General features: G+C 47.3%; 1 protein-coding gene and 1 pseudogene across 9 annotated transcripts in view; both read left to right on the top strand.

Moving 5' to 3' along the window:
• Positions 1 to 21,025, top strand: part of TLE3 (TLE family member 3, transcriptional corepressor) — a 48,086-nt gene extending 27,061 nt beyond the window's left edge. For 2 of the 9 annotated variants that reach the window (XM_032764296.2, XM_032764299.2), the window contains exons 7-20: positions 2,008 to 2,212; positions 5,137 to 5,153; positions 8,211 to 8,330; positions 8,631 to 8,681; positions 9,346 to 9,498; positions 9,929 to 10,061; positions 10,558 to 10,733; positions 11,771 to 11,847; positions 12,407 to 12,656; positions 12,881 to 13,128; positions 13,838 to 13,985; positions 16,870 to 17,020; positions 17,870 to 17,946; positions 18,483 to 21,025. In XM_032764296.2, the coding sequence (XP_032620187.1) occupies positions 2,008 to 2,212; positions 5,137 to 5,153; positions 8,211 to 8,330; positions 8,631 to 8,681; positions 9,346 to 9,498; positions 9,929 to 10,061; positions 10,558 to 10,733; positions 11,771 to 11,847; positions 12,407 to 12,656; positions 12,881 to 13,128; positions 13,838 to 13,985; positions 16,870 to 17,020; positions 17,870 to 17,946; positions 18,483 to 18,590 (1,914 nt within the window). In that variant the 3' untranslated portion in view covers positions 18,591 to 21,025. Of the gene's footprint in view, positions 1 to 2,007; positions 2,213 to 5,136; positions 5,154 to 8,210; positions 8,331 to 8,630; positions 8,682 to 9,345; positions 9,499 to 9,928; positions 10,062 to 10,557; positions 10,749 to 11,770; positions 11,848 to 12,406; positions 12,657 to 12,880; positions 13,129 to 13,837; positions 13,986 to 16,869; positions 17,021 to 17,869; positions 17,947 to 18,482 lie in introns of all 9 variants that reach the window. The other 7 variants (XM_032764294.2, XM_032764297.2, XM_032764298.2 and 4 more) reach the window with 4 other exon arrangements.
• LOC116815773 (U4 spliceosomal RNA) lies at positions 1,803 to 1,884 on the top strand (annotated as a pseudogene).
• Positions 21,026 to 26,849: the final 5,824 nt, after the last annotated feature.

The raw sequence follows: 26,849 nt of genomic DNA, 5'->3' as shown, positions 1-26,849 counted from the left end.
CCTGGATGGCCAGGCCTGCCCCTGCTTGGTCGCTGAGCCCCCAGGCTTATGTCTGCAGGCACTCAGTGGTGAGTAATGCTTCATGTTCCATAAAGCTAAGTGAGCTTGGAATGCCTTTCATCCTATGTGCGAATGACTCCACTGAGTCCGCAGGCTGAGCCGTAGCTCTGGCGGGGAGAGAGCTGCGGGATTAGACGGGCAGCAGCTGAGGTCCCCCCTTCGCCCCGTGCTGTTCTTGGGGGAGAGGAGATGCTGCCAAAGCCAAGTGGCTCCCTGCAGGGGTGGGTGTCGGGCAGGGCTCGGGGATGCGGCTTGCACTGTCTGACCCGCCTGCCTTGTGAGCTGACCTTGCTCAGGGTGTGGCATTGGCGAGTTCAGGCCACTCGGCTGCGGAGCCTGCATCAAGGCTGGCAAAGGGGCCTCTGAACTCTGTGACTTGGTGTTGCAATGGCAGATGGGGGCCCTGAGTGGGAGGGGTGGGAGGTGTCTGTCTACAGGGAGCCAAGGAAAACAAACTGCAGGCCGCTGGCAGCAACGTCCTTTCCAAACAGGGGCAGTTACCTGGAGTGTCACAGCAAGCAAGCTGATTCAGCGCTAAGGGAAACACCCAAGGGCTTCTGCCTGGCTCGCTGCCCCCATCTACCCACCTGGCTGGGTTTTCCTCTCTTCTGCACTCTTCTTATTGGGTGGTAACTCCTGCCTTGTGAGCAGAGCTGCTTGACAAGCTGCAGCGATACAGCCTGCCAGGAGTTACCCCCGGGAGTGTGACACTTCCAGTAAGTAGTAGTATGTTCTCCTTTCTGTCGCTAAACAGAGTTAGCCAAAAAAACAGATCCGTAACCCACCTCCAGGCCAGCTTCCCCATGTGCTGCTGTGGTGGAGACAACACTTAGCCAGAGCTGAATTGGCCTGTTTGTTTTAGGGAATGGGTAGAGTTGCAATGAATCTGGACACTAGAAATGCCACTGTTTTGTGGGGGACTTTGGGGGAACGGTGGCTCTTCCTTGCTATATGCAAAGCTCATAACAGTGGTTCTGTTCCATGGGGAAGTCTGGGCCCTTGGGCTAGCTCAGCGATACACAGAGCTCAGGGTTTCAGGAACCAAATTAGTGATCAACATTACCCAAAAGAGCCACAGTCATGGGAATTCATTGTTTCATTTGCTGTAGAACTATCTAGTCCTTTTTAAACTGTATGACATACATATAAATAATTAAAACAAAAGCATCCTGATTGGTTAATACTTAAATCACATGGTGTTTTGTAGCAGATGACACAAAATAGCTGCAGGGGACACGTTAAAGAGCCACTTGTGGGTCCAGGTCATGCCCCTCAGTCTGAGTATCGATGTACTGGCTAGAATACTCTCGTGCAAGTGCAAAAAGACTTTACAACTTGTTTTTTGTTTTACTTCCAAATGCCTTAAAATTACTCCTCAGCAAACAGCAGGAACTGCCTTCTGAGGCAGAGTGAAAGGACAGCTGGATGCTTTTCCTTTCTTCCCAGATCGCATCAGTTTTAACATCTGGCAAAAACAAGCCTCAGAGTTGATGTGCTGGTGTAATTCTCCCCCTCCTCCCCTTGTTCTGCTTACATCTCGGGAATGCCAGGTTCTCTCAGTGGATTGCCAGGAATGAAGTGGAGCCCCCAAGTGATGGTGTCTTTCAAACACCTGTGCTATTTATCCCTGCCTCAGAGGCTGCAATTATAAGCTCTGGCCTGTGTCTGTGCCTCCCTCCCTTCAGTCTGACTCTTCCTAACATGGATTCTCCTTGCAGACAGAGAAATATGGTGTTTAAGCCAGTTTAAACTTTTGGCAGTATCATAACCAATGAAGTTAATCTGAGGTGTGATTATTGCTAGTTGAAAACTTTTCCCCCCATAATGTTCTGAGTGTATGAAGCAGGCTCCACCCCTTCCAGTGACTCCTCCCAATGTCACATGACCATTTAATATCTGCATGACATGCCATTTCCCATCAATTGCTTACCGCTGATTTTATTGCAGCAGCAGCAGCTCCAGGCCCAACACCTCTCCCATGCTGCTCATGGCCCCCCGGTCCAGCTGCCTCCTCACCCTTCAGGCCTTCAGCCACCAGGAATCCCTCCTGTCACGGGGAGTAGCTCAGGACTGCTGGCTCTCGGGGCCCTTGGGAGCCAAGCCCACTTGACCGTTAAAGATGAGAAAAACCATCACGACCTGGATCACCGAGGTGAGAACAAAAGCCCTTAAAGATACACATTCTCGTCTCCCTCTGTCTTCATCTTTGCCCCTCGGGGCTGTTCAGAAACACTCCTTTGCCTCTGCTGGGCAACAGTATGGTGAAAGCACTGTTGGGCTTCGACTCCTTAGACAACCAGGGACCAAACCTGGGGCACCCTCTGCTCCTGCAGGAGGTGCCGAAGCAGCAGCGGCCAGAGCCTCTTAGTGTGGAGACTGCTCATCTCACGGCACCCTCCAGAGATCTCCACAGCTTCCCACCCTAGGGCGCTTGCTTGGCTTCTGAGGTGCAACTGGTTGGTCTTTGCACTGATGGGATCCCCCTGCATAGGGGAAGCAGTGGACCATCTCTTCTGTTCCACCTGTGCCTTGTAGTGCCAGCTCTGGCCTGGCTATCTAGGCAAGCTGGGTGGTAGGGGATGAGGGTTTGTTCATTAACCCTCTGATGTGCTTGTATGGAGCAAAGCTGCTTCCATGTGGTCCCTGGTCCTTTTCCCCAGGGTTGGGCCCAATTGGCTATAATGGATGTGGGCAGAAAAAATAGAACGAGCGAGGCTGCATGTGTTAGAGGAGAATGTGCACTGAGATGCACTAATGCGTTTTTCCAACCGTTGCACGTTTCCGATACGGAAGTGGATTGGCAGCATGTGCAGCCTAAGGGTGAACTGCAGAGAGTGTGTCTGCTCCCCAGAGTTCAGCAGCAGGCGCTAGGGAGTGCGTTGGGTGGCGAAGTTTAATGCCAATTAAAAATAGACTGGCACCCACAATACATCGTGCTGCAGATGTCAGCGCGACCATTTGCCCCAGAGGGAGTTCGCTACATCCCATATGTGTGTGTTTTTAAACCAAACAAACAGAAAAACCACTGCAAAGATGGTGGTGTGTTTTGCTTCCCAAAGGATAATGGGAAAAGAGACTATAGCACTGCAGTTATATTAAAAAAGTACTTACCTGGCAAACTCAGAGTTAGTGTAGCTTCATGGTAGCTCTGACATCATACACCCCAAAGTTTCGTAGTGGAGTAACAACCGGTTGGAAAAGTCAGTCTTTGATTTGTATGCTGACTGTATGCTTTACACTAGACAATAAAAGTGAGGGTAAGTTTTATACGGTCACTAATACTCCTTGGGGATAAGCCAAGCCAGCCCCAGAAATTTTTGGCTGGGACATCAGGGATACCCCATTTGTTACATAAAGGCCACAGGCTTGGTCCTCTGTGCAGAGCAGGAGACTCTGTTCCTGAGGTCTTGTCCCAAAGACGCTAAGCCGTGGTGGGCTAATTAGTTTTGTCCAGTTCCAGACTCCAGAGAACATTCAAAAAACAACAAAACGATAATAAGTAAATAAAAAGATTTGGGGGTCTGTTCAAAAGCGTCTGGCGATCTGGCTTTGGCCTACACGCCGCCTATTGCCTATCCCTGTGCTAAGCCACTGTCAAGTTGGCTCTGGGGGCACTAGTGTTTTCAGGGAGTCTGGGTATGTCCGGTGTGAGCCCCCAAGGCAGCCTGGCTGGCTGGGGTAGAACATTCTCTGCAGTTCACCTGTTAATGACAATGGCAACACATACTAGCCAAACCCTGAGTTCATTTTTGGAGCAATTTATTTCCAATTAATAAAAAAAAATGTTTAATTTTTTTGGGCCCTCGGCCGTTTTCTTTGCCCATGGGTAATAGTGAGCATGGTTTGATGACAAGCTTTTGTAGCAATTTGACTGTATGCTGCCTGATTCACCCCTGCTGATAGTCTATTTTGTGTCCGTAAGTTTATATGCAGGCCTGTTATTGGAGGCTTAGTTGATGCCTTTCCTAAAATCAGAGCCTCTCACTCCATTTGTGGGATCTAGCCCTAATTGTGTTCTCTATTTGAGGATCTGAAACAGCTACACTATACACACTCAGATGCTTTGCAGGTGTCCTCCTTTACGAGATCCTTACAGGGTCACTGAGGTGGCAGAGAGAACACCTTCCAACAAGCTTTATATCTGGATATGGACACAGCAAGAGTTATTGCTTATAAATAAGGTGCCAGGGCTTAATGAGTCATATGAAACCACACAGTCTCTCTCTAATTGCAAGAAATCTGCTTGGAAACTTGCACTCATCTGGAAATAAACAATGCTCCCTGCCAAAGTCATTTTTTTTTTAATCACTAGAGATAATAAGAGAATCTTTGTAGAACAAAAAATGGTGGCATCAAGTCAATGACAAACCAGTTCAGTGCTGGAGGAGTTCCACGTGTCTCTGCTCTCTATTAATATATCAAGATCTCAGATCTCTTCCCCTTATTTGTATCAACTTTTAGAGAGTTACCTTGTGCTTCTTCTAACCTAGGAGGTTTCATTTTTGTGGGTATTTTTTTCCCTGTGAAAGTTTCAGGAAAAAATTCTTGAAAGTTGTTATCAAATTACATTCATTTTTTCTACTTGAGTTTAAATTGTCAGGCGATCTAAGGGGAGAATGGGCCTATTTATGTATAAATTAATGACTAAACCTCTGACCCCATCCCTTTAAAGTGGCAACACTTATCTTTGTAATTCTACAAAGAGGATGAGTCTGGATGTTCAGTATCTTCTCCTCCTGGATTTATGACTTAACGTGTGTAAATAGTTTAGTTCCTGCCATTTCTCTTTGTATTTCAATGCATTTCCCTTTAGACACTGTTTATTTTGCATAATTCACTTAGACAAAAAAAAAAGGGGGGGGGGGACATATTGGATTGTGAGATTGGGCAAGGGAAAGTAATTTAAAATGAAAAGAGCCAGAAATGCTTTGATTGAATTAAGCCAGAAGTCACTATGTGTTGAGGAACTGCGAGGTTTATTTTCTGTTAAGACTTATTTGAACTTGTTTTTATTTTTCTGTCTTCTCTTTGTCTTGGCTGGGACCTTACCTCTGACACGGGCCTCATTCCTAACAGAGCGAGACTCAAATGCAGTAAGTTCTGTTATGTTCTTTTTCTTAGTTTTTTTTTCTTTTTTATCTTGGTTTCTAATCGCTGTGCTTTTAATTTATCTATTGTTTTTAAAAACAGACTTCCGGGTTTAGACTCTCGAGTGATCTCTGTTGGACCCACACACACACACAATCATATGGGTGGTGCTAACTAAAATAAATTTTTTTGTTTGACTCTGTTCCGCTTCAGTTCTGCTGAAGTAAACATTCAGCCAATATTGGCACATTGTCTGGCCGGTACACTTTCTGTGTGCCCGTTATGAGATTTGGTTTAAATCTTTTTGATTGCCGCACAGCTTTAAGATTCTGTTTCAATTGACTAAGCTTTGTGAATGAGTGCAGCCAAGTCTGTAGGGATAAAACTGCTTCAGCGATTAGGAAAGCTATTTTATTCCTGATCACTGTTCTATTATCTTGGGTCATCTAATCTATTGGGATGGCTTTGGCTATTACATTGTGTTAAGTAGGACTTGGAAGGTCAAGCAGTTAACTAACCATCTAAACAGCAATGGTTGTGGGCAATTGTTGCCTCTAGCAGCTTTTTGTTTAGTTCTTGTTTTGACTTGGTCACATCTTAAAAGACACTCTGGTGTTTGGTGAGAAAAAGGGGAGGATGATTCCAGAGAGAGAGTTTCTGCCCATGCAAAACCAACACAAACCTGCTGCCTCACTTATTTTTTCTTTAATATTTTTTTTTGTTGAAGAACAGTCCACCCTCATCCCCTCCTCCTCAGTCCTCTGTAATTCTGTCCCCTGCCCCCTTGCTTTGGGCCTTATCCCAAAGTACACAATGCTTTCTGTTTAAAAGAAAAGCTGGCAGGACAAAAAACAGTTGAGTCTTCACTTTGCACTGATTTCCTGTCGTCCATGCATAGCCGACTTTCACAGTGCAGAGACCACAAATGGGCCTTTTGAGAGTCAAATGCAGATGGAAATAAAAGTGCTGTTTAAGGGGGGCTGAAGGGAGGGATTGGCCATCATTAAGTTGCTTGTTAAGGTTGTAGGGAGCTGTCAGGGAGGGTTTTGTATGAAAGATAAAAATGTTTGGGCTCCTTTTTCTCTGGAATTGGGAAAATGTTCCCATTGGGGGTTTAATATGAACTATAAGCAAAGCTAGATTCATTCATATTTCCTAGCCCAAGCAATAAAAAATACTTAGTTACTTGGCAGTGCGCCAAGAAACAGCTGAATGGATCGATGCCTCTAAATGCTTGACATGATTCTCTGGTAGCTGCGAGCTTTTTCAGCATGACTGCCTGAGAAGAAAGGCCCTGGTGTTATCCAAAGCAGCTTATTGGGTACTGAGTAGAAACATGAACTGCTTTAGTTCTCCTTTTCAGACACCAAAGAAAAGGAAGCAGAGGAGCTTAAAAACATTTCTATGTAGCATGGGGTGGTAGGCACTCCTATAAGAAATGAAATGATGGTAATTTCTGCTGCAGCTTGTAGAAACTAATTGAATTGCGTCTCTATAAGAACATCCCCAGTTGGCACTGCTGTAGTTAAGGCCAAGTAGCCGTTTTTTTCCATGCTAAATTCTGCTCTCCGAAGACTGCTTTGCTCTGCCATTTTTGCTCTTAGCTAACACTTGGCATGCAAGAGGCCTTGCTGGAGGAGTAGACGTACTGAATGATGTTTTCTGAGATCGGATGCTGTTGCCTAGAGAAAAAACAAAGCAAAAATCCCACCAACCTGACTACGTGAACATATTGACATCATGTCAATGTTCATTTTAAAAATCTTTTCTGCGTGTCTTGTGGCTTGGCAGAGATCGGTTCCCAGCGTGGTCCAGTTACAAGTGATGTAAAACAGTTCCAGTGCAGCATGTTGACTCTCTTGCAGTTTGCCTTCTAATAAACCCAGCAGATGAAATCCTGGCTCCATTGAAGTCTATGAGAATTCTGCCACTGATTTAATGGGAACCAGACTTTCACCCAGAATGCATAACTTCATCAGTAGGACACTGCAAACCCTTTAGCAAGTCGTAACCTTACTAGGGCACATAACTGAGTGAGGACTTCAGTGGCGCTACTAGCTAGAAGAAAGTTATTCACGTACTTGCATTTTAGAGGAAACGAGTTCCCAAGTACTGGCTAGTTTTGGTGAGCTTTCGTTCTTTCTTTTGTTCTTTTCAAATGTGTATTGATTTTACTTATCACGACTTGCAATCAACTGCAGGAGCTGCATTGGAGAAATACGACTGCCATTTTTCTTTTAAAATTTTAAATGAGGATGTTAACATCCCCTCCCTCCCATGAACAATTTTAAATGCACTCGAAACTCAGCAAGCTATGCCATGAAGCTGTGGGCTGCTCTGCACTGACCGACCCTCGTGCCCCTCACAAAGCCTAGCTGATGTCGAAGGGGCTCCATGCAGGCTCAGGGTCTCACCACATGGAGCTGTTTGCAGGATCGGGGCCCTGGTTATTGAAAAGTTCAAGACAACTGTCCATAGTCCTACCCTACAGTCACGTCATGGTGCAGCTTCAGGCTTCGTTGTCTTTCTCTCTGGAGCTCAGTAGTAGTGGATGGTCAGGGCTAGCTGGGCTGCACCTGCCAAAGTCTGCATAGTGTCAGAGCCAGAGTGGGTTCCCAAGTGGAGAAAGCTGTAGTGCCCACCTCTTCTGACCTGTGGGGGGAGAAGAGGGGCATGAGCAAGCCCCTCTGTTGGTGCAGCATGGCCTGAGGCAGGTCCCTGGCCATGGAAGGCATGACCCCACTAATTAGGCATTCAACATCCTTCCGTGTATTTGTAAAGAAACCTATTGGTTGTTTATAAAACTGGTGCCCTGAGCTCTCTTATGGATCCCATCATAGTTCAGTTACTTGCATTTTGCAGGGCTCTCAGAATAACATGAAAATAACATTTTAATTTGTTTGTTTGGAAAAGTTCAAGGGGATATATTTAAGACTCATCCCTGTTCAGAGAAAGTTTTAGCTGTGTATTAAAAGCTGCCACTTCGGAAATCACTTCAGACTGTGTTGACACATTTAATGTGGAGCTGAACACCTTCCTGGATTTTTTTCCTATGATTTCAGAATAATTCTGTCTCACCATCAGACAGCCTGAGAGCTAGTGAGAAACACAGGAGTTCTACAGACTACAGCATCGACGCCAAAAAGCGGAAAGCAGAGGAGAAGGACAGCATGAACCGCTATGTAAGTCACAAGAGCTTTCTTGGTAGTCACTTAACGCTTGTGTGTGTCTGAAAACGAGGTGTTCCAGCCAGATGGTGTAACATGGGAGAAACTATCTCATAGTGCGGGATGAGAGAGCTCCTTCTGTTAGGGGCTTCTTTATGCTCTTCTTGGCTACGGTTCTCAAAAGCACTGAAGTCCAGTTGACTGAAAGAGCTCTAGGCTCCAGAATCCCATGGGTGCTCTTGAAAATGCTACCCCTGACTTCTGAGTTGGCGGAGTCGGCTCCTCTCTCATAGCGTGACTTGCTGTGCGTTTCAGGACAGCGACGGTGACAAGAGTGATGACCTGGTGGTCGACGTCTCCAATGAGGTGAGTGTGGGTGTCATTTTGCAAGGCTGCTGCTTTCGCTCTGGTTTAAAGCTGACTTTGAAGGGGGGATGGGCAGTGTTTGGATTGAGGCACCAGACTTGGTATGCAGGCCCTAAATCTCCATCACAAAGCACGGTCTGGTGTCAGAAGGCCTGACCTTGCCTTTTTCTTTCCAAGAGCGGCCATATTGAGAGCCGAGTACTGTGTCCCCACAGGCCAGGGATAGCTGTGGCGGGGGCAGGCCCAGTCCTGAGCTGGAGAAGGCTGTCCTGTTCCCAGGCCTGTCCTTCCCTTGGCCTGTCCTGGCTTAGCCACGACGAGGCGCTGATCAGTCAGACTTGTCAATGCGTCTGTGTGCAGACGCCCAGTCGCTACGCATTGTGTTGAGGCCCCTCCTGCACTAGCTCTTTTCACATGGGCCACACGTGTCCCCTCCCGCAGCCAGTCCATTTCCCACTTTAGTTTAAACACTCTCTCTTTGGGCTACCTTAAACTCAGGCCCTTCCCGCTGTATCTGAATGCGACAACAGCATGTGAAACGAAGAATTGTGTGGTCAGCATGGCCATAGCCCTCCTGCACTTTGAAAACTGGGACAAGTGAGTCCTTGAAAGCTTTCCCTCTCCTCTGCCACTGGGCAGGTGCTAAATGCCGTCCTGTCTTTAGGATCCAGCTACACCCCGTGTCAGCCCAGCCCACTCGCCGCCTGAGAACGGGATAGACAAAACCCGAGGGCTGAAGAAAGATGCTCCAAACAGCCCTGCCTCTGTCGCCTCGTCCAGCAGTACGCCGTCCTCGAAGACTAAAGACCTGGGCCATGTAGGTGGATTGGCGCCCAGTATGCGGCAGCCAGGCGCTGCAGGGAGGGCTGGGGCTGTCCCTACCTTTGGAAGGAAGTTGGTCATGTGGTGTCTAAACCTCTTGGCCACGTCTTCCCAAGGGAAAGGTGCATTCTTAGCTCGAGCTTGCTGGCTTGAAGTGAAACCACAGTGAGTCAGCGTGTCATCGTCGCGAGAAACCAGCCTTTCACGTGACCCTGTGAACTCAGTGGCAACAACACATGGCCTTGTCCTCACTGGTTTTCGCCTCCAGTCAGTGAGCTTGAGCCAGGCACACACCTTTCTGTGAGTAGCTCCTCAGCACTGCTGGGGCCTGAAGACAGGGCAGCAGGGCATAGTGAAAGGAGAGGGGTCTCTTCATGCTAATCACTAAGCCACATCCCTTCTTGGGTTTTCTTCTTTCTGGCCAGAATGACAAATCATCCACGCCTGGGCTCAAGTCAAACACTCCTACGCCAAGGAATGAAGCCCCGACTCCTGGGACGAGTACCACTCCAGGCCTTCGGTCTGTGCCGGGCAAACCAGCAGGCATGGACCCATTGGGTATGTGCTTCTAGAGTAGTTGGCTCTTTAGGGGAGAGGCCAGGATTTGCTTTGTGGTTGCTAGCGCAGTGCAGCTCTGACTCTGACTGGGGTCTCCTACACGCTAAATGCCAGAGGGTTCGATGGTTTATGGCAGCGATACTCAGTCAGCCGCTGCAGAACCGCATTGCAGTCTCCGTTGCCGTGGCGTCAGAATGGCAGCGTTATGCTGCCGTGTCACCGAAATGTGCTGGGGAGGTTGGAGCCAAGCATGGCAGAGCCCTTCCTGGGCTTTGTTCCTCTGGCAGGTGGAGCTCTCCAGCTCTTCACCCACCACACGCTGCTAGTTTGTAACTTAATGTTCATCCCGATAGAGCTGCCCGTTTCCTGGGAGACAGGAGCACAGGTGGGTGGATGCCCCTAAGGACTAGGGCATTGTGGATGTAGTTTAGCAGGGTACAACTTTCCCAGGTGCCTGATAGGTGAATCTAGTAATCGTCAATTTCCTTCTCTCCAGCGTCTGCCCTGAGGACCCCCATCTCCATCACTGGCCCCTATGCGGCTCCCTTTGCCATGATGGGACACCATGAAATGAACGGCTCTCTGACGAGTCCGGGGGCCTATGCGGGGCTCCACAACATCCCGCCCCAGATGAGCGCCGCCGCTGCCGCCGCCTATGGCCGATCGCCAATGGTGAGCTTTGGAGCTGTACGTAGAACTTTTAGCTCCTTCTTTTGGTCACATCAGGGCGGGGGGCATCGGGGGGGGGGGTGTCTTCCCTAGTGGCTGCCTTCCCAGCTCAGGCGATCTAGAGTGCTCCCATCAGCTGTTGGTGTGCTCAGCTCTGGGCTCCCACCCAGTCAGCGTCATACAACTAAAGAGAGACGGGAGGGCGGCGGCGGAGATGGTAGAGTGAGTCACTACTGTGAAGCCAGATGCTTTCAAACAGCTGCCTTGGTTCTGCTCCTCTAATGGGCTTTTGGAGAACAGCCTGGCTTCAGTGCCAATGCCTGCAATGTAAACCCAGCAAGCCTCAATGCTGGGACTAAATGTCTGTCCGGGGGTCTGCGGGCACCGGGAGCGCAGCCTCCAACTGAACTGGAGTTAGTGGGACCCACCAGGGCACCGCGCCCCTGGGGACTAGCCCTGACACCTGTTTGCAGGGGCGTGTAAATCCAAGCATGTGTCTTGATCTCGGAATCATCTGCTTGTGATCAGATGCCGAGGTTTCAAACAATGCTAGGAGGGTCTGTTTTTGTGGGGCCAGATCCCAGGGGTCTCTGCCCACTTATAACCAGTCCGGTGCCGTGCTCTCCTGTAGGCTTGTTGGGAGCTTGCCTGAGTATGGGCTGATTAGAACATGGAGAGAGGACCTTGGCTTTGGCCCTGGGGTCCCTTGCCTTCTGGAAGCAGCAGGACATTGTGGAGCAGCTGTTCCCACTAGATTTCCACTCTAGTTCTGCAGATCCCCAGACCCTGGGTAATCCTGGGAGTAGCTTCCCATTTCTGGGGGAGGAAATCAGTATGGAATTATTATTAATCAGCTGTCCTAAGGGCATGAGGAGTGATGTGAAATGCAAAAAGCCGGGGAAAGCCCCAACACGTCTGTTCCCTTCCACGTACTCCAGTGCCGCATGGGGGCTGGCTCAGTATCACTGCTGGTGTGTATAAGAAGCAGGGACATTTCATTCAGTAGCCAGCATCTGAGGCAGTTTCTATCTCTTTTACAGGTCGGCTTTGACCCGCATCCACCCATGAGGGGCCCTGGTCTCCCCACAAGCCTTGCGTCCATACCTGGCGGGAAGCCGTAAGCCACCCCTTCTGTTCCTATGCTGTGTTATGGTTAGGTGACACGGGGTGTTTGCTCCCTCCCCTCGCCACCACTTTCCTGCTGCTTTACTCCTGTATGTGCCCATTGTCCCGTTTTCTCCCCTCCTCCCCCTGGTCAGAATCAGTACAGGCAGGTGTATGCTGCCTGGCCTTGGTGTGAAAGATACGTGGCTTCTTCCAAAGTGCTCGATGCCTTGTCCCCAGGTTTGCAGGCAATCACATCACTGGGTGTACAGGGCACCCAGGTGGACGTTTTCAGAGCTGCAGGGGCTGTCGTAGATTCCAGGCCAGAAGGGACCATTGTGATCTTCTACTCTGGCCTCCCTTAGCGCCCTCAAAGTCCCCGCAGAAGTCAGGGACTGACGGACGTGCTCCCTGGGAAAGGGAGTCTGACCTTGCTGTCTGTCCTGCCGTGTGGTGCACAGTCCAGACATCAGAGCAGTCAAGCAACTACATGATGACTGCGGGTTCTGTACCTCTTTGCCATGTGTGCAAACCTCTCTCCCCTCCACCCCGCCTTCGTCCTCCCCCTACAGAGCCTACTCTTTTCACGTAAGTGCTGATGGGCAGATGCAGCCGGTCCCATTCCCCCATGATGCCCTTGCTGGCCCCGGCATCCCAAGGCACGCTCGGCAGATCAACACACTAAGTCACGGGGAGGTGGTATGTGCTGTGACCATTAGCAATCCAACCAGACACGTGTACACTGGAGGAAAGGGATGTGTGAAGATCTGGGATATCAGCCAGCCAGGCAGTAAGAGTCCCATTTCGCAGCTGGATTGCTTGGTAAGTTGCAGATGGAATATGTCGATGGGTGTGCGTGTCTACTGATGCTTTGCCGTGTGTGTGCTCTTGCTAACCTTATCCGGTCTGACTAGCTTTAGAACCATCATGAGCTTGCTCATGCTGACCATGCAGAAAGAATGTCACTTACTTTCCCCTATGCCTGTTACAAGACGTCTTGGACGAGAATCTCCCAGTAACCTTAGCACCGTCGCTTATTCCTGCAGAACAGAGATAACTACATCCGTTCCTGCAAACTCCTCCCCGACGGCCGCACCCTGATTGTGGGAGGGGAAGCGAGTACGCTTACAATCTGGGACCTGGCATCCCCGACGCCAAGGATCAAGGCTGAACTGACCTCCTCTGCCCCAGCATGCTACGCTCTGGCAATCAGCCCTGATGCAAAAGTCTGCTTCTCCTGTTGCAGCGACGGCAATATTGCTGTGTGGGATCTCCACAACCAAACACTGGTTAGGTGAGTCTTCAGAAATGGATGTTGCCAAGACGCCAGTGTGAAATTGTGAGGTTGGTGTTTGGAATTCTGTGCTTTTCATACCGAAACATTAATTTTTGGACATTCTTGAGTTGTTCAAGAAGGCAGATGGCAGAAAGTCTGGCAGGAAATAATGTTAGTTTAGGTTATGGGGGCAATATATAAATAGTGATCAGAGCTCAAACTGGGCCAGTATCCGCTGGCATCTCTCTCAAGCTTCCTTCTTGTTCTCAAATCTCAACTTTCATTGAAAAAGGAAAGCAAATTTCTAGCTGCTACAAACCCTTGAAAATGGGAACTGAGTGCAAACCGGTGGAGGTGTCAGAGCCTGAAACATCATCTCTCAGAGATGGGAGAGGTTGTTTTGTGGGAAGAGCTTGGAAAAGCCCAACTGCTTCGTTTCCCAGTTAAGTCCCTGCCAGTACGTGGCCTGTGGAACAGACTGGAATTTGTGCAGCTTCATTTGTTGGATTGTATCGTCTCACACGCACAATTTTCTTTTCTATAAACATGGCATCAAGCTTCCTTATCAGCAACTGTCTCGGCTTTGGAGTGACTGTGCAGATACTGATGGGTTGTTGTTGATCCCTGAATGTAACGCAAAGCAACACAAGCGTTGAGAGAGACACAACTGTGTTTGGTTGAGATTTCTAAAGCCCTTCCTCTTGTGTGTTGGATTTTTGCTTCTCAGGCAATTTCAAGGCCACACAGATGGCGCAAGCTGCATAGATATCTCGCATGATGGTACAAAGTTATGGACAGGTGGTCTGGACAACACAGTGCGTTCCTGGGACCTTAGGGAAGGAAGACAGCTCCAGCAGCACGATTTCACTTCCCAGGTAAGCCCTGGGTTCCTCTTGGCCTCTAGAGGAGGGAAGACTGCCTGATACTGGGCTATTGCAAATTTCATCTTGTTGTGGCTTCTGATGAATGGGGGGTTTCTTTCCTTCGGCACTGATACCGGAGCAGAGTGGGCTCTGCTCTAACCAGTGGGTTTAAGGTTATCTGGTATCACCAGTATTTGGCTGAAGTTTGTGGCTGATTCTCTTGTGTTGAAATGTCGTTCAAGGGTCTCCATGGCAACTGGCAGGGTGCATCTTAATATTCTTATAAATCTAAACGGGAGGGTGCCACAACTCTGGCACCTCGAGTGTCTTACAAAGGGGGGGCAGACCCGACTGGGGTGCTTGAAGGTTTGTGTCCCTAGTGGGCTGTGGGTGGGAGGGGAATGATGCTTTTCCTTGTTAGTATACCAACTAGCGATGTCTAGATTACACACTATGGTCATTCCTTTGTCAATAAATCAATGACATGAGCAGTGGTTGCCATTAAGAAGCCAGCATTTGTCAACAAGTGCCGCACAATTGCCATAGTTAAGAACATGAGACTGGTCACACTGAGTCAGTCCAGTGGTCCATCTAGCACGGTACCCTGTCTATGACAATGTCAAGTGCCAGATGCTTTGGGGGAATGAACAGAACCGGGCAATTTACTGGGTGATCCATTCCCTGCTGTCCAGTCCCAGCTTCCAGCAGTCAGAGGTTTAAGGACACCCAGAGCATGGAGTTGTGTCCCTGCCCATCCTGGCTAATAGCCATTGATGGACCTGTCCTCCATGAACTTATCTAATTTTTTTTAAACCCTGCTATACTTCTGGCCTTTGCCACTCCTCTGGCAAGGAGTTCCACAGGTTGACTGTGCATTGTGTGAAGAAGCACTTGCTTTTGTTTGCTTTAAACATACTGCCTCTTTAGGGGTAAACTGGTACCTCAGATCTTACTGTTAATAAATGCTGTTGTCTTAATGGTGAGCAAACCCCTGCTGGATTAACCAGGTCTGCTGCTGCTGTAAGTGATACGAATTCCCAACTTCCTGTAGGATTTCCAGTTTCTATTTAACTGAACGCCCAGTAGTCTGAAGCTTACTCCAAATACTTGAGGCGGGGCGGCCATTGTCACTGCACATCAGTTCCCACAGACCCCATATCACTAGTTAAACTTGTAAGTGCCTGAGAAGGGAATAGAAACAATGCATGTCTGAGGGCTCTGCTGAATGAGAGTGTCTCAGCTGCTAAACCCCAGGCTCTACCTGTCAGGAGTTCCCGCTGTATTAATGCTTGGCTTTGGGAATCTGGCCAGCCTGGTGCCATGCAGTCAGTGCTGCTGTGGCTTCCAGGCCATGACCACGCAGGGTTTAGAGCCCAGTTAATCTTCCTGCTTTCTGGGCAGAGTTTTCCGATGCTGGGAAATGCTGGAAAGACGCATTCTGTCCACCTCCATAAATACTCTGGCTGGAAACCTGTCCCTGGAGTAGGTTGCATTTGAGGCTACAGTGCTAGATTCAAAAGAAGAAAATCCCTTGTCGCTTGATCATGTGGGTCCTGGTTTTGTTGGATTGGAAATGTCAATAGTTTAGGTGATTGGAGCAGACTCCTTCCAAACTCAGCAAACCACTTTTTGTGTTGAATCGTGGATCTTGCTGTCAGTTATGGTAGCAAGGACACACATCTAATACCAACCCAGGGCATGTCTGCCCCCTGGTATAGGGGAGAGCATGGAGGCCCTAAGTTTTATTCAGTTCTACTGGAACTTGGAATAGCACAAGGCTATAAATGAAGAGCAGGGAATTTTCTGCCATTCCAGGGAAACAGTGCTCCTGACCCACTCCAGCTCCATCAGTGAGGTACCAGAATCTCTCTGAACAAATCTCTGTGTTTAAATAAAAAGTTCCTGTTTCATGATGTGCCGTTTGTATTGATCCTCTGCTTTCAACAGAGCTGGAGTCAGTAATGCCTGGCTGCAGAAGCCATGGAAAATCCAGCACTTGCAGAAGCTTAGTCTTGTATTTAATTGCACTGAAGCTTAAGTTAAGAAAAACAGGATAATCAGTGTTTAGTTCCTGGTTACTAAGATTCTGCGTGTGCATAGGGGTCTGGGAGAAAGGGCCTGCGGTTTCCTAGATAATTCTCCATTGATTTTTTTTTTTTCCCTTTCATTTAAGCAGATCAATTCATACGTTATGTAAACAGTTTTCCTCAGCAATTGCTGCTCTTGGACTCTGTCACTAGGGCTCAAAGAATTTTTAGCTTTGGGTGGCGATGGAAATATTTACTTTTCTGGGGTGGGGGAAATTCATTATATGGAACTGGGCTCATGTTTCTGCCAGCCCCGGAAGTGTGCAGTTATTTCTGTTCTTGTTAGGTTAGGACTAGTCATATCCAGAGCAGTACCCAGTCAGGAGGAAAATACTCACACTTCAGCAACCAAGGAGAGGCATTCTCAGGGGACTAGGTAGTTCCAACTACAGAAATCTTCGCCTTGAGATTGCTTGTTTAAATCTGGGTGAGGTCTGCGATGACTAACAACGGTTGCCATGTGGCTGCTGTGGGATAGTTGATGGTGCGAGTTTGGGCTGTTGCTGATGGATGTCCACATCACAACTGATGCCAAAGTAGCTGTCTCAGCTACTTCCTTGTTGTGACAGTGACCCCAGCATGGTTGCGGCCTGCTACGTGGGCCAGGCGGAGAAGCGTGCCATGCATCTGAGCATACTATGGCTACTCTCTCGGGAAATGAACACCCTGGTGGTCTCCAGCACAGCCTGTGAGTCTGCTACCTTTTCTCTTTGCAAAAACCATGTCTGTAGCAAGGTGGGTTGCGGAAGGTTGGCCGGTGAGGAGATGAATGACAGTTCTAAGACTGTTTTGTTTGAATATCCCTTTAGATTTTCTCGCTGGGTTACTGCCCCACCGGTGAGTGGCTTGCCGTGGGCATGGAGAGCAGCAACGTTGAGGTGTTGCACCACACCAAACCGGATAAATACCAGCTTCACCTTCATGAGAGCTGTGTCCTTTCACTGAAATTTGCCTACTGTGGTAAGTTACCTCAGGGTTGCTGGTGTGTTCAAAGTTGGGCATGTGGGTAAGTTCCTGCTGAATTGGGACCTCTCTGAACTACCATCCTGAGCAGTTCCATAAGAGATTGTGTCTATTTGGTCCATGTGTAAATGACTTCCAATAGGATTTCTAAGGAGGATGGTTAAATTGTAGGTTCTAGTTGTAAAACAACCTCCCTGCTCAATCAAACTGAAGGTGTGTGTGATGTGCTAAGCAATATCACTGAAAACTGTGTTAATCAAAGTCCTGCCCATACATTAACTCGCTAACCAAAGCAGAGGGAAAAAGCACTGATTGAAAGCCAAGGCTTAGGAGTGGTGTATCGTCTTACTAAAAATGTCACATTTTAAGCTACCCCAGTTTGCTGCTATCCTCAAAGACAAGCCAGTTGCCTTCTGCAGTGACATGGCCAGCAAATGGTGGTAGTCATTGTATCGAAGCGGTTGATTAAAAGGTACTAACGATAATAAAATGGCCTTTTCTGTTCTATAATCCCACACTGGTACATATGTAGATAGCAAATACAAGGAAATGTAGTGTCACTTGCCAGGGTTCTGCCAGACCTTTACATTGGTAGGAATTGTTAGTATATGTGTGCTCAGCTCAGAAATGGAGAGGGGCAGTGTGTGACCTTCCCTACCGTGCATGCATTGATTTCACAGTCACTAATAATCTCCTGCTTGGGAGCTGACAGAGGCTTGGCTCAGAAAAGCCCCACCATTGGAATAATGTTCCCATTGTGAAACTAACCTACACAATATAAGTTGCAGCTTTTGTGTCTGACCTGCTCTGGTGTGAGAGAACTGACGCCATGCTTTGTGTGTTTAGGTAAATGGTTTGTGAGTACAGGAAAAGATAATCTTCTCAACGCCTGGAGAACGCCATATGGAGCAAGCATCTTCCAGGTAAGAAGGCGCCCTTGCTTGGGCCTTTTGGATGTCTGTCCCTCTTGTACCAGCTGTGCAATGGGGAGAGCCATTACAGCCGCAGAGCCACGTTAAATGCTGCCCTGCAGCGAGCCAGGTTTGAGCAAGCATGGGGCTAACACCATGGTCTGTGCAGAGCGGAAGGTACAGAAACTAAAAACTGGGCTCACCTACCTCAGGAACGGGGCAGATGTAACATCTCGCTCTTCTGCAGTGAGGCCAGGGATGTCTGCAAGCCGTCGTGTCAGTGTTTCTCAGAAAATGTGGAGCTGGGAAGGGAGAACCCACTGGCTAAAAATGACTGATAGTAAATATAAGTGAGTGTGGCTGAAAGGAACTTGACAGAAAAGTGTATTTTGGTGCATCTGAAACTTTAAAGTTTATCACTGTTTTGCATGTAAATAACAGCAACTGTCTCAGCACAAAGAAGCTTTTCTCCTTAGTCTAATGCAGTTGGAAATGGAAGATCTAGAATCTGAACTGATTTTTCTTTTCTTTTTTTTTTCCTTTTACAGTCGAAAGAATCCTCCTCTGTCTTAAGTTGTGACATTTCAGCGGATGACAAATACATTGTTACAGGCTCTGGTGACAAGAAGGCCACAGTCTATGAGGTCATCTATTAAACAAGGATTTTAACAGGGCTGTCAGATCTGAATATTAGGCTCCAGTCTGACAAGACAATGGCAAAATTCTGAAGGATGTAGGAAAACAAAAGGGGAGCAGCCATGCATTGAGAGGCTGTGTAATATGGATCTTCATGGACTCAGAGTAATGTACATGGACTGATGCGTTTCAGCAATTTTTATTTTAAGCTGTGGCATATCTGGATTTATTTGGAGGTCTGCGAATACGACACACTTTGAAGCCCTAAACAGGTTTTGTTTTGGTTTTAGGGGTTTGTTTGTTCTTTTGTCTGCGCTTTGGTGGCACTATAAAGGACTTATTTTTTATTGTGATTTTTTTTTTTTGCGCTCTATATAAGACTTGTGAAAAATGTAAATAACGGACTAGTAAATAGAATTGAAAGGGTGAGGTTAATCCTCCTGGTACACTAGTTGTGTATTTTTTTATTTTTTATTTTTTTTTTTTGTCTGCTGTAATTGTATTCCACTGATCGGTTTGGTGGTGGCAATTCTTCCCCCCTCCCCCCGTATCTATTTGAGATACTACTTCGACCTGCAGCTTGTAACCAGATTGAGCAGAGATGTCCACTGGTGAAAGTTGTTCCTACTGTCGTACATGTGAATTGTTCAGTGTGTTAGTCAAATGTTTGAACACTGTATGGACTGAAGTTAAATTGGTCAGATCTTCAGCTACTGATGTGACATCGGCAAAACAATCAAATTTTTCTATGGATTTTTATGCTCATATGTTTGAAGAAAACAGGAAGTCCATGTTCTAAGAAACTTCTGCTCAAGCCCTTCTTGATCTTCGGACATAAACGATGAGGAATAATTTCAAAGAAAGCATAGTAAAATTCAGCTCAGGGAGCCACGAAAGATAATAGCAACTTATGTGTTTTGTATTCAAATGAAAGTAAAGAATTAAATTGATAACCTTTAAAATACAATTCTTTTTTTAAAAAAAGTTTACTAACAAGTAGGGTTTGTGTGAGGTGGGGGCGAGGGGCTATCTCTGGTAGGGGTCTGTGGCTTTATGGTCTTGTCACTTTTTTGGTGTATTGGTTCCAACGGAGCAAAACTCATCCCCACACAGGCCAGTGTGTCAACATTTTGTACTAAAAGGTTAAATAAATAAATGGGAAATAAAAATATTTGTGTAGCAGAAGTGCTCACCCTGTATTGTAGCATATGGAAGAGATTTTTTATACTACATTTTTATGGATTATTTTTTAATTTTTGATTTTAATCTGGTCAAAAATAATTAGGGTTACGGTGAAAACTACCTGTTTGAAAGCGATAGTACAAAAGAAGAAACGGACAATGAAGTTGGAGATGTTCTTTAACTTTCTGTTCTTGGACGTCCATTCAGCATCACGTCTGAATTGTAAGTCGTCAGCAGTACCCTCCAGCAGTAGCCATTGGTCTGGGGTGGAGGAGAACATAGATTTGGGGGTGCAAGTAAAGTTTGTAGGAATTTTTTCCCCAAAGTCTCACATTTTAAGATTGGACTTTTTTCCCCCCAGAACAAAAACAAGGGAAATTTCAAAGACAAAGAGTATGTACCCCATGAGACTTCAGTGGTGATGCACCTCTGGTTCCAAGAAACTTGCTTGTCATGCAAAAAGTGTAAATTTTGATTTGTTATGCGCTGTCACAAAAAGCTCTTAAGTAAAGCATCTTTTTAAAAGAGTGGTTTTTTGAAGTGCAGTTATGTTCAGAAAATGACTGTGTAAAGATGGCACCATGTTCAGTGGATCTGCTTTCTGTGCATATGAGAGTCAGATCTGCTTATTTTTAGTGGCTACACGTTTTTACTCTTTTCTGTTCACTGTATTGTTCCGCAGTGCGATAGCAGAAGGAGACGGATTTTTTTATGGCCTGCTCATCATCTGCGGAATGATTTTAGTAAGTTCCAGTTGCAGGATCGTTATTACTGGTGGTAATGTGAGAGTGCTAATGAACCCAGCTTGACTCTCAGACCCCCATGTGCATTAATCTATTGAGAATCAATGAACACAGAGCCTGAGATTGCCATATTTAGAGTCACTTTTCAGTGTACAAGCCACACTTTACAACCAGCTTGGAATGAGTTGGAAAGGGTTAGAGGGTTTTGGAATTTTCACTCGAAGTTCCACTTTAATAACACCACAAGCTAATGTCCCAAAATGGTTGTTTGCAAGTTGGTGCTTTTTAAATAATGATTAAAAAAAAAAATCAACTGGGTTTAACTAAGTAGGCGGAGGGTTACTAAGTCACACTATCTCAACCTTACACCAAAGTATGTAGCAGAATATGTACAGCTGTTAATAACTACAACTGTTTTTGTAAAAAAAAAAAAATAAATGTAATGAAGCTCAACTGAAAACCAAGTGTCTATAAACCATTTGCTCTCTGAAAACCTGCACTGAGTTGTTAATAAAAGCAAACAAACAAAACGGCCGTTGTTGTTCTTACGGGTGGTGAGCCTCCACGTTGGCTGGTGAAGGGATGAAACCTAAGGTCAGTATCTGTTTCCTGCTCACCATGGTCACAGGCTGGGCTGCTGCTGCTAAGCTCAGGTCTGATCCAGAGCCACTTGAAGTCAATGGGAGTCTGCACTGATGTTGAAGAACTTTGGAATGAGGACCCCCAGATGAACGTGCGCTGTTCTGTCTCTGGTTGTGAGCACAGTGGCTGGGTAGTCGGACTTGAAGGGACAGTGAGGAAGCAGAGATCAGAGGACCAATCCCCTGGGCCAGCTCCTCCTACAGTGCGTAGGGTTGTAGCTGCTCCTTCCCTACTCTTGAGGCTGTATTCCTGTTGCCACTGTAGAGTAGCAGTTTAGAGCATGTGGCTCATGTTCCTCCTCCCAAGGTGACTGGTGGGCAATGGGTGTGATTGTTCAGTGTTAACGATATGTAAATGACTGCTGAAGTCAGCTGTGAAAGACAAACCGGCAGCAGAATATGTTAGAGCTGCTAAATGAGACTTCAAAGTACCTCTGCAGCATTTTCCTTTTTACTTTTCCTGTGACAGACATTTCTAAAATGCTTTTGATTCCAAACATAAGTTATGAGAACACTATAGCCAGGCCTTGAAGCTGGCTGCGTGCTGTAATCCAATAGGTTTGGGGATGGGATTTCCTCCTCATTCTTTTTTTTTTTTTTTTAAATTCAGTCTTATTTCGGAAAACATCTGTTCTGTACAGAGCTACCCCTCTCCTCCCACCTCCCCAGATGAAGAGACTAAAGAAGTAACCTGGGAGGATGATCACAACTGCTGCTAGTATTGGCAATACGATGGTACCCGCTTCAAGAGACCGGAGAATTGGCCACCATCTACTAGAGTTTGCCTTTAATTAGAAGTTGAACAAAAATTAATACAGAAAATCTGGATACTTCAAAGTTCGTGGTGCAAGTTTCTCCTCAGAACCATCTTGCCCCAATTCTGCACTGATCAACCCCGGGATGACCTTGGTCTTCACACACATCTGTGGATGTAGAATTAAGTTGGTACTTTAATTTTGGTTGGTTTCTGTGACCTAGCACATGGGCAAACGGACACTACTCTTCCCCTTTGATACATAAATACCTGCTGCACCCCACATGTTCTGTCTGCGTGGTGAGTGAGGCCACTGTTTCCATTAACAAATGGAGTAATGCAATGCCCAGTGCCATTTGCGGGGAGGAGAAAGTCTTTGGGTTCTGTAGGTGTGCGACCAAATTCTTATTTCTCAGATGGGTGGTGATAAGTTGGTTTCTCTGTGGAAATTATTTGATGCAAATGTCTAGTGTTCCATTGCTTTCAGAACAGGTGTCCCCTGATAGAGATAAAGTACTTTTCTTGAACTAGGACATATGTAACATCCTACAGAGGTTTCCCCAGTGATGTATTGAACATGACAGAGCCTGCTGGGAGGGAGAAATAAAAAGCAGGAGCAGCACTCTAGCGGCTTGGGTTTCCGATAATGTACAGCAGTAAATGGTTATGAGTGCATTAAATCTGATTTTAAGCTGAATGGAATGAGGCACTTACACACGGGGCTATTAAACGACACAAAAATCACCAGAAATTCTTTGTTGTAAACTTTGGAAGAATTTAACGCACAGGCATAAAAATGTGTTTGTACGAGGCCTGTGAGTTGGGTCGTTACTAAAGGACCAAGCCTATGCTGCACTATTGATGATGATGTATGTGTATTGTGATGTTCTGCTTTCAACAACTTCCAGCAATGTGTTGGCCTTTATAATTTGGCTTGACTGTAACCTTACAAAAAGTACTGACTAGAGAAGGTGATAAATTTTTTAATAAGCTAATTCCACTTTCCCTCTGGCAGCAAGGCCCTCTTCATGAGCTGGGTTTTCTCATCGCTTTCCAAGCTGTGTGCACCAATTTCTTATCTTGCATATTAATAAGGGCTTGTAAAGATGCTTTTAGTTCCGCTTTGGACTGATGTTGCTATAAAATACCGTAGAGTAAAGTGAAGACATCACTACCTCACTTGGCAGCTTAGCAAATGGTTTGACCATGTGGAAGCCTAGCATGTCCTATTTGTCAGTTACTGCAGGCTGGGTGTTGCTCTGAATACCTGAGTTTAAAAGAATAGCTTATTTCAAGTGAGAGCCATCCCAGGCTGCTGAATTAGACTTGCGGCATTTTTGGTGTTTGTTTTGATGAGGTGCTTCATTGGGGAAGCTTTGTCCTTTGATTTCAAAGGTCATCTGTAGCAACTGTTATTTGTTTAACACTCTTTGGTTCAAGCAGCCCCCGTATATGAAGCAAAGTAAATAAGTGTCAAAAAAGCATCCCGTTTCCAGGGGAATGGAAAAAATGTACCTGAAAACACTTGGGGGAGGGGGGCAGTGAGGAATCTGTTCCTCAGGATCGATTGACTCTCTGCCTTTTTGTTTCTATTTCAGCTCGTCTTTGCACTTTGTTCTGTTCCTGAGGATTTATCAGGAGAAAGCTCACGTCCATGGCCTCTTGACTGCTGACATTAAATTGGTCTTATAGATTTTGTTGTGTCCTGTTATCTTCCCTGTGTGGTGTTTATCGTGGTTGTGTTCTCTGGCAGGGAGGGAGCTGTGCCGCCCCACTGGAGAGATGGCAGGCAGCTTGCTTTTCCACAGGTTTTCTGCACTGTTGCTTGATGAGATGCTGTGAAGTCATCTGTTCTGTCTTTCAGAAGTCCCATGCCAGCCTCTGGCTATTAACTAAGCTAAGCAAGTGCTTGCTGGAGCAGTGGGAAAAGCCAGACCCAATGCTACCACGTCTAAACACGCTCAGGCTATATTTGGTGAACAATAATTTTCGTTATCTTCATCTGCTCTTCATCCATGCCATCCTCTCATGAAAGCAGCAGCAGTGTCACACACACGCGCTCGCTCACTTGCATAAGGGCTCCACAAAGAGAGGGAACATAAGAACGGCCGTACTGGGTTAGACCAATGGTCCAACTAGCCCAGTATCCTGTCTTCTGACAGTGGCCAGTGCCAGGTGCCCCAGAGCGAACGAACAGAACAGGGAATCATCAAGTGATCCATCCCCTGTCACCCATTCCCAGCTCCTGGCAAACAGAAGCTAGGGACACCATCCGTGCCTAGCCTGGCTAATACCCATCGATGGACCTGTCCTCCATGCACTTATAACAGGGTTCAGAAAAGAACTTGATAGTCTTGGCCTTCACAATATCCTCTGGCAGTGAGTTCCACAGGCTGACTGTGTGTTGCATGAAGAAATACTTCCTTTTGTTTGTTTAAAACCTGCTGTCAATTTCATTTGGTGACCCCTAGTTCTTATCTTTATGAGACAGTCAGATGTGCAATGCTGGCAGCTTCAATTATGCTTCGCTGAACTCTCCATGCCCATCCTGACACTCCTGTAGCTGCCATTGAGGCACAGACCAGGAAACCGGAGCCTCCACCAGTGTAGCTCGAACTTGACCTCTCGGGGTGGGGGGAACCTTAGTTTCATCCTCCTGTTCAGTTAGCACCAGAGCCTCCTCCCTGGGGGAAGCTTGTGTTGGGCAGCACCTTCTCCAGCACTTTAGCACCAAGCAGGGTGCTCCTGAATGTCAGGAGCAGGGCTGGCTTCAGGGCCCAGCTGCTGAACCAGGTGTGGCCAACTGTCTGGCAGGGATTAGATTAAGAACCTCCCCCAATTCATTTTGCATCAGCTAGCCAATGGGCATCAGCCAGTGCCAGCTCTGTCTGCGCTGGTCTGAATTCAAGCTGGCATCCTGCAGGAAAATTCCTGCGCCTATTGCCCTGCTGGGGCCAGCATCCCTGGCTCTCTTCGGGCGTGATGGCGTGTTCAGTGAGCTGGAAGCAACCTTTATGGAATCCAGCAACTCCTCACTCAGAATGCAAGCAGCCGCGTGGGTAGAACGTCGGGCAGGCCAGGTATCGCTGCAGTCTGGGCGAGTGTTTGCTTATTGTCTCCGCTCCGGCTGTTGCCGTGTCTAGGAAGTTATGAAAGCCCTTTTTCTCCACCCTACGCTCAGTTGCTGTGGCACCTAATGCCAGTCTCTCAGCCTGGGCTTTCGGAACAGATGGCAGGAGGAGGCGCTGGGACGCCATCAGCTCTTGTTATCTCTAGCTGATGACACGGAGTGTAAATTTTGTTGGCACTACTCCCTTCATCTGTTCTGCTGCTGTATCCTACCAGTTTTAATTACTGTAATTGAGTTATAATGAATGATTGTGCGTTACCATTGTCTGAGATGTGGCAGGGAGTAGTCTCTTCGTTAGACACTTCATTTAACAACATACTCCTCCTCCTTACTTTGTTTATTTGGTTGAAGGGTGTCATCACTTCAAATGGCATAGATAAAACAGTCCTCACAGTGTCGGCTGTTCGATGTTTATCGTCTCTCCGGTCCCAAGAGCTAGTGCTTCGCTCAATCCCAGTGGAAAATTGCAGTACTAGATAATTAATTTGGCTTAATCCCTCCAAAAACTGCAGCTTGCTTTGCCTGCTGAAAACTATTAGCTGCAATTGTACAAAAATACACACACATTTACATTTATCAAGTGCCCCTCCCTCTCATCCGCCCCGCCCCCTCAGTCTTCATAGAGAGTCTTTGTTTGACTCTCCTATAGTGAGTGTTTCACCCGTCCTAAAGCAACAGAATCAGCAACTGGCTGCAAGTACATTTTAGCTGCATCGCCCTTAAATCGTCCCTGGGGCAGTTTAACAGATTAACAGGTGACTCTGACTAATGCACATGGATACCTCCTAATACCTTGTAAATATATGTTTAATCAACTAGGGGCTCATTGCAGGCCTTCTGCCCAAATGCTGCCTGTTGAAGACGCATTTTTAGTGGCACTGAGGGTATTTCTGCATTTCTCATATCACCGCAGCCTCTGCAAGTGTTTTAGAGGGGCTTTCCTCTGGCTGGAAAAAATAAAAGCCATGGTCAGGGCTCAAATTACAGGGGGTGGCAGAGGGAATTGGTGATACTCACCCAAGTTCCAGCCCCGAGCTAAATTCCATGAATTTGCAGTGCAAAAACGAGCTGCCACACTCGGCTGGTGCAAGGAAGTTTCATGCCCTGGGCAAAACTTCCACCTTGCACCCTCCCCCCGTTGCCCCTTGGCAATTAACTCTCCCTGGGGAGACTTCCCTCCTTCCCGCCCACCCCCAGCAGCTGACCCTGCCTGGGGATGGGGAGACCTCCTGTGGAAACTAAGCCTGCCTGGGTAGCCCGCCCCAGCTCACCTCGGCTCCGCCTCCTCCCTGAGCACACCGGCGCTGCTCTAATTCTCCTCCCCGCCCAGGCTTGTGGCGCTGATTGGAGGAGACTTAGTGCTGGGCTGTGTGCTCGGCGGAGGAGCCAGAGCGGAGGTCAGCTGGGGCGGGGAGCGCTTCCCCTATGCATCCCTCCTTTGTTATTGCGGGCAACACTCTTCGCGTGCCCCCCCACCCAGTTCACCTCCACCTCCTTGTCTGAGGGGGTTTTTAGGTGCCCCCAACTACTAGGCACCCTAGGCAGCCACCTAGTTTGCTTAAATGGTTGCACCGGCCCTGTGTGGCTGGGCTGGCTGTTTGGAAGACGGGGAAGCCCTGAGCTCAGCAGGAATATCTCCCCCACAGAGGGACAAGGATCCCTGCTGGCACTGGCTTCTCCTTGGTGGGGCTCAGATGCACGGCCGTCCTTAGGCATAGGCAGAATAGGCAGATGCGTAGGGCCTCACTCTGCCTGGGGGCACCACTCTGCAGGCAGCCCAGACAGACGGGAAGCAGTGGAGCATGTAGGAGCAGGGCTCCTAGAGAAAG

Source organism: Chelonoidis abingdonii, chromosome 9 (assembly GCF_003597395.2).
Source record: "Chelonoidis abingdonii isolate Lonesome George chromosome 9, CheloAbing_2.0, whole genome shotgun sequence".
In the NCBI taxonomy this organism is placed as follows: domain Eukaryota; kingdom Metazoa; phylum Chordata; order Testudines; family Testudinidae; genus Chelonoidis; species Chelonoidis abingdonii.
Note: the sequence above shows the minus strand (reverse complement) of the source record. Positions and strands in the feature narration are given on the sequence as shown.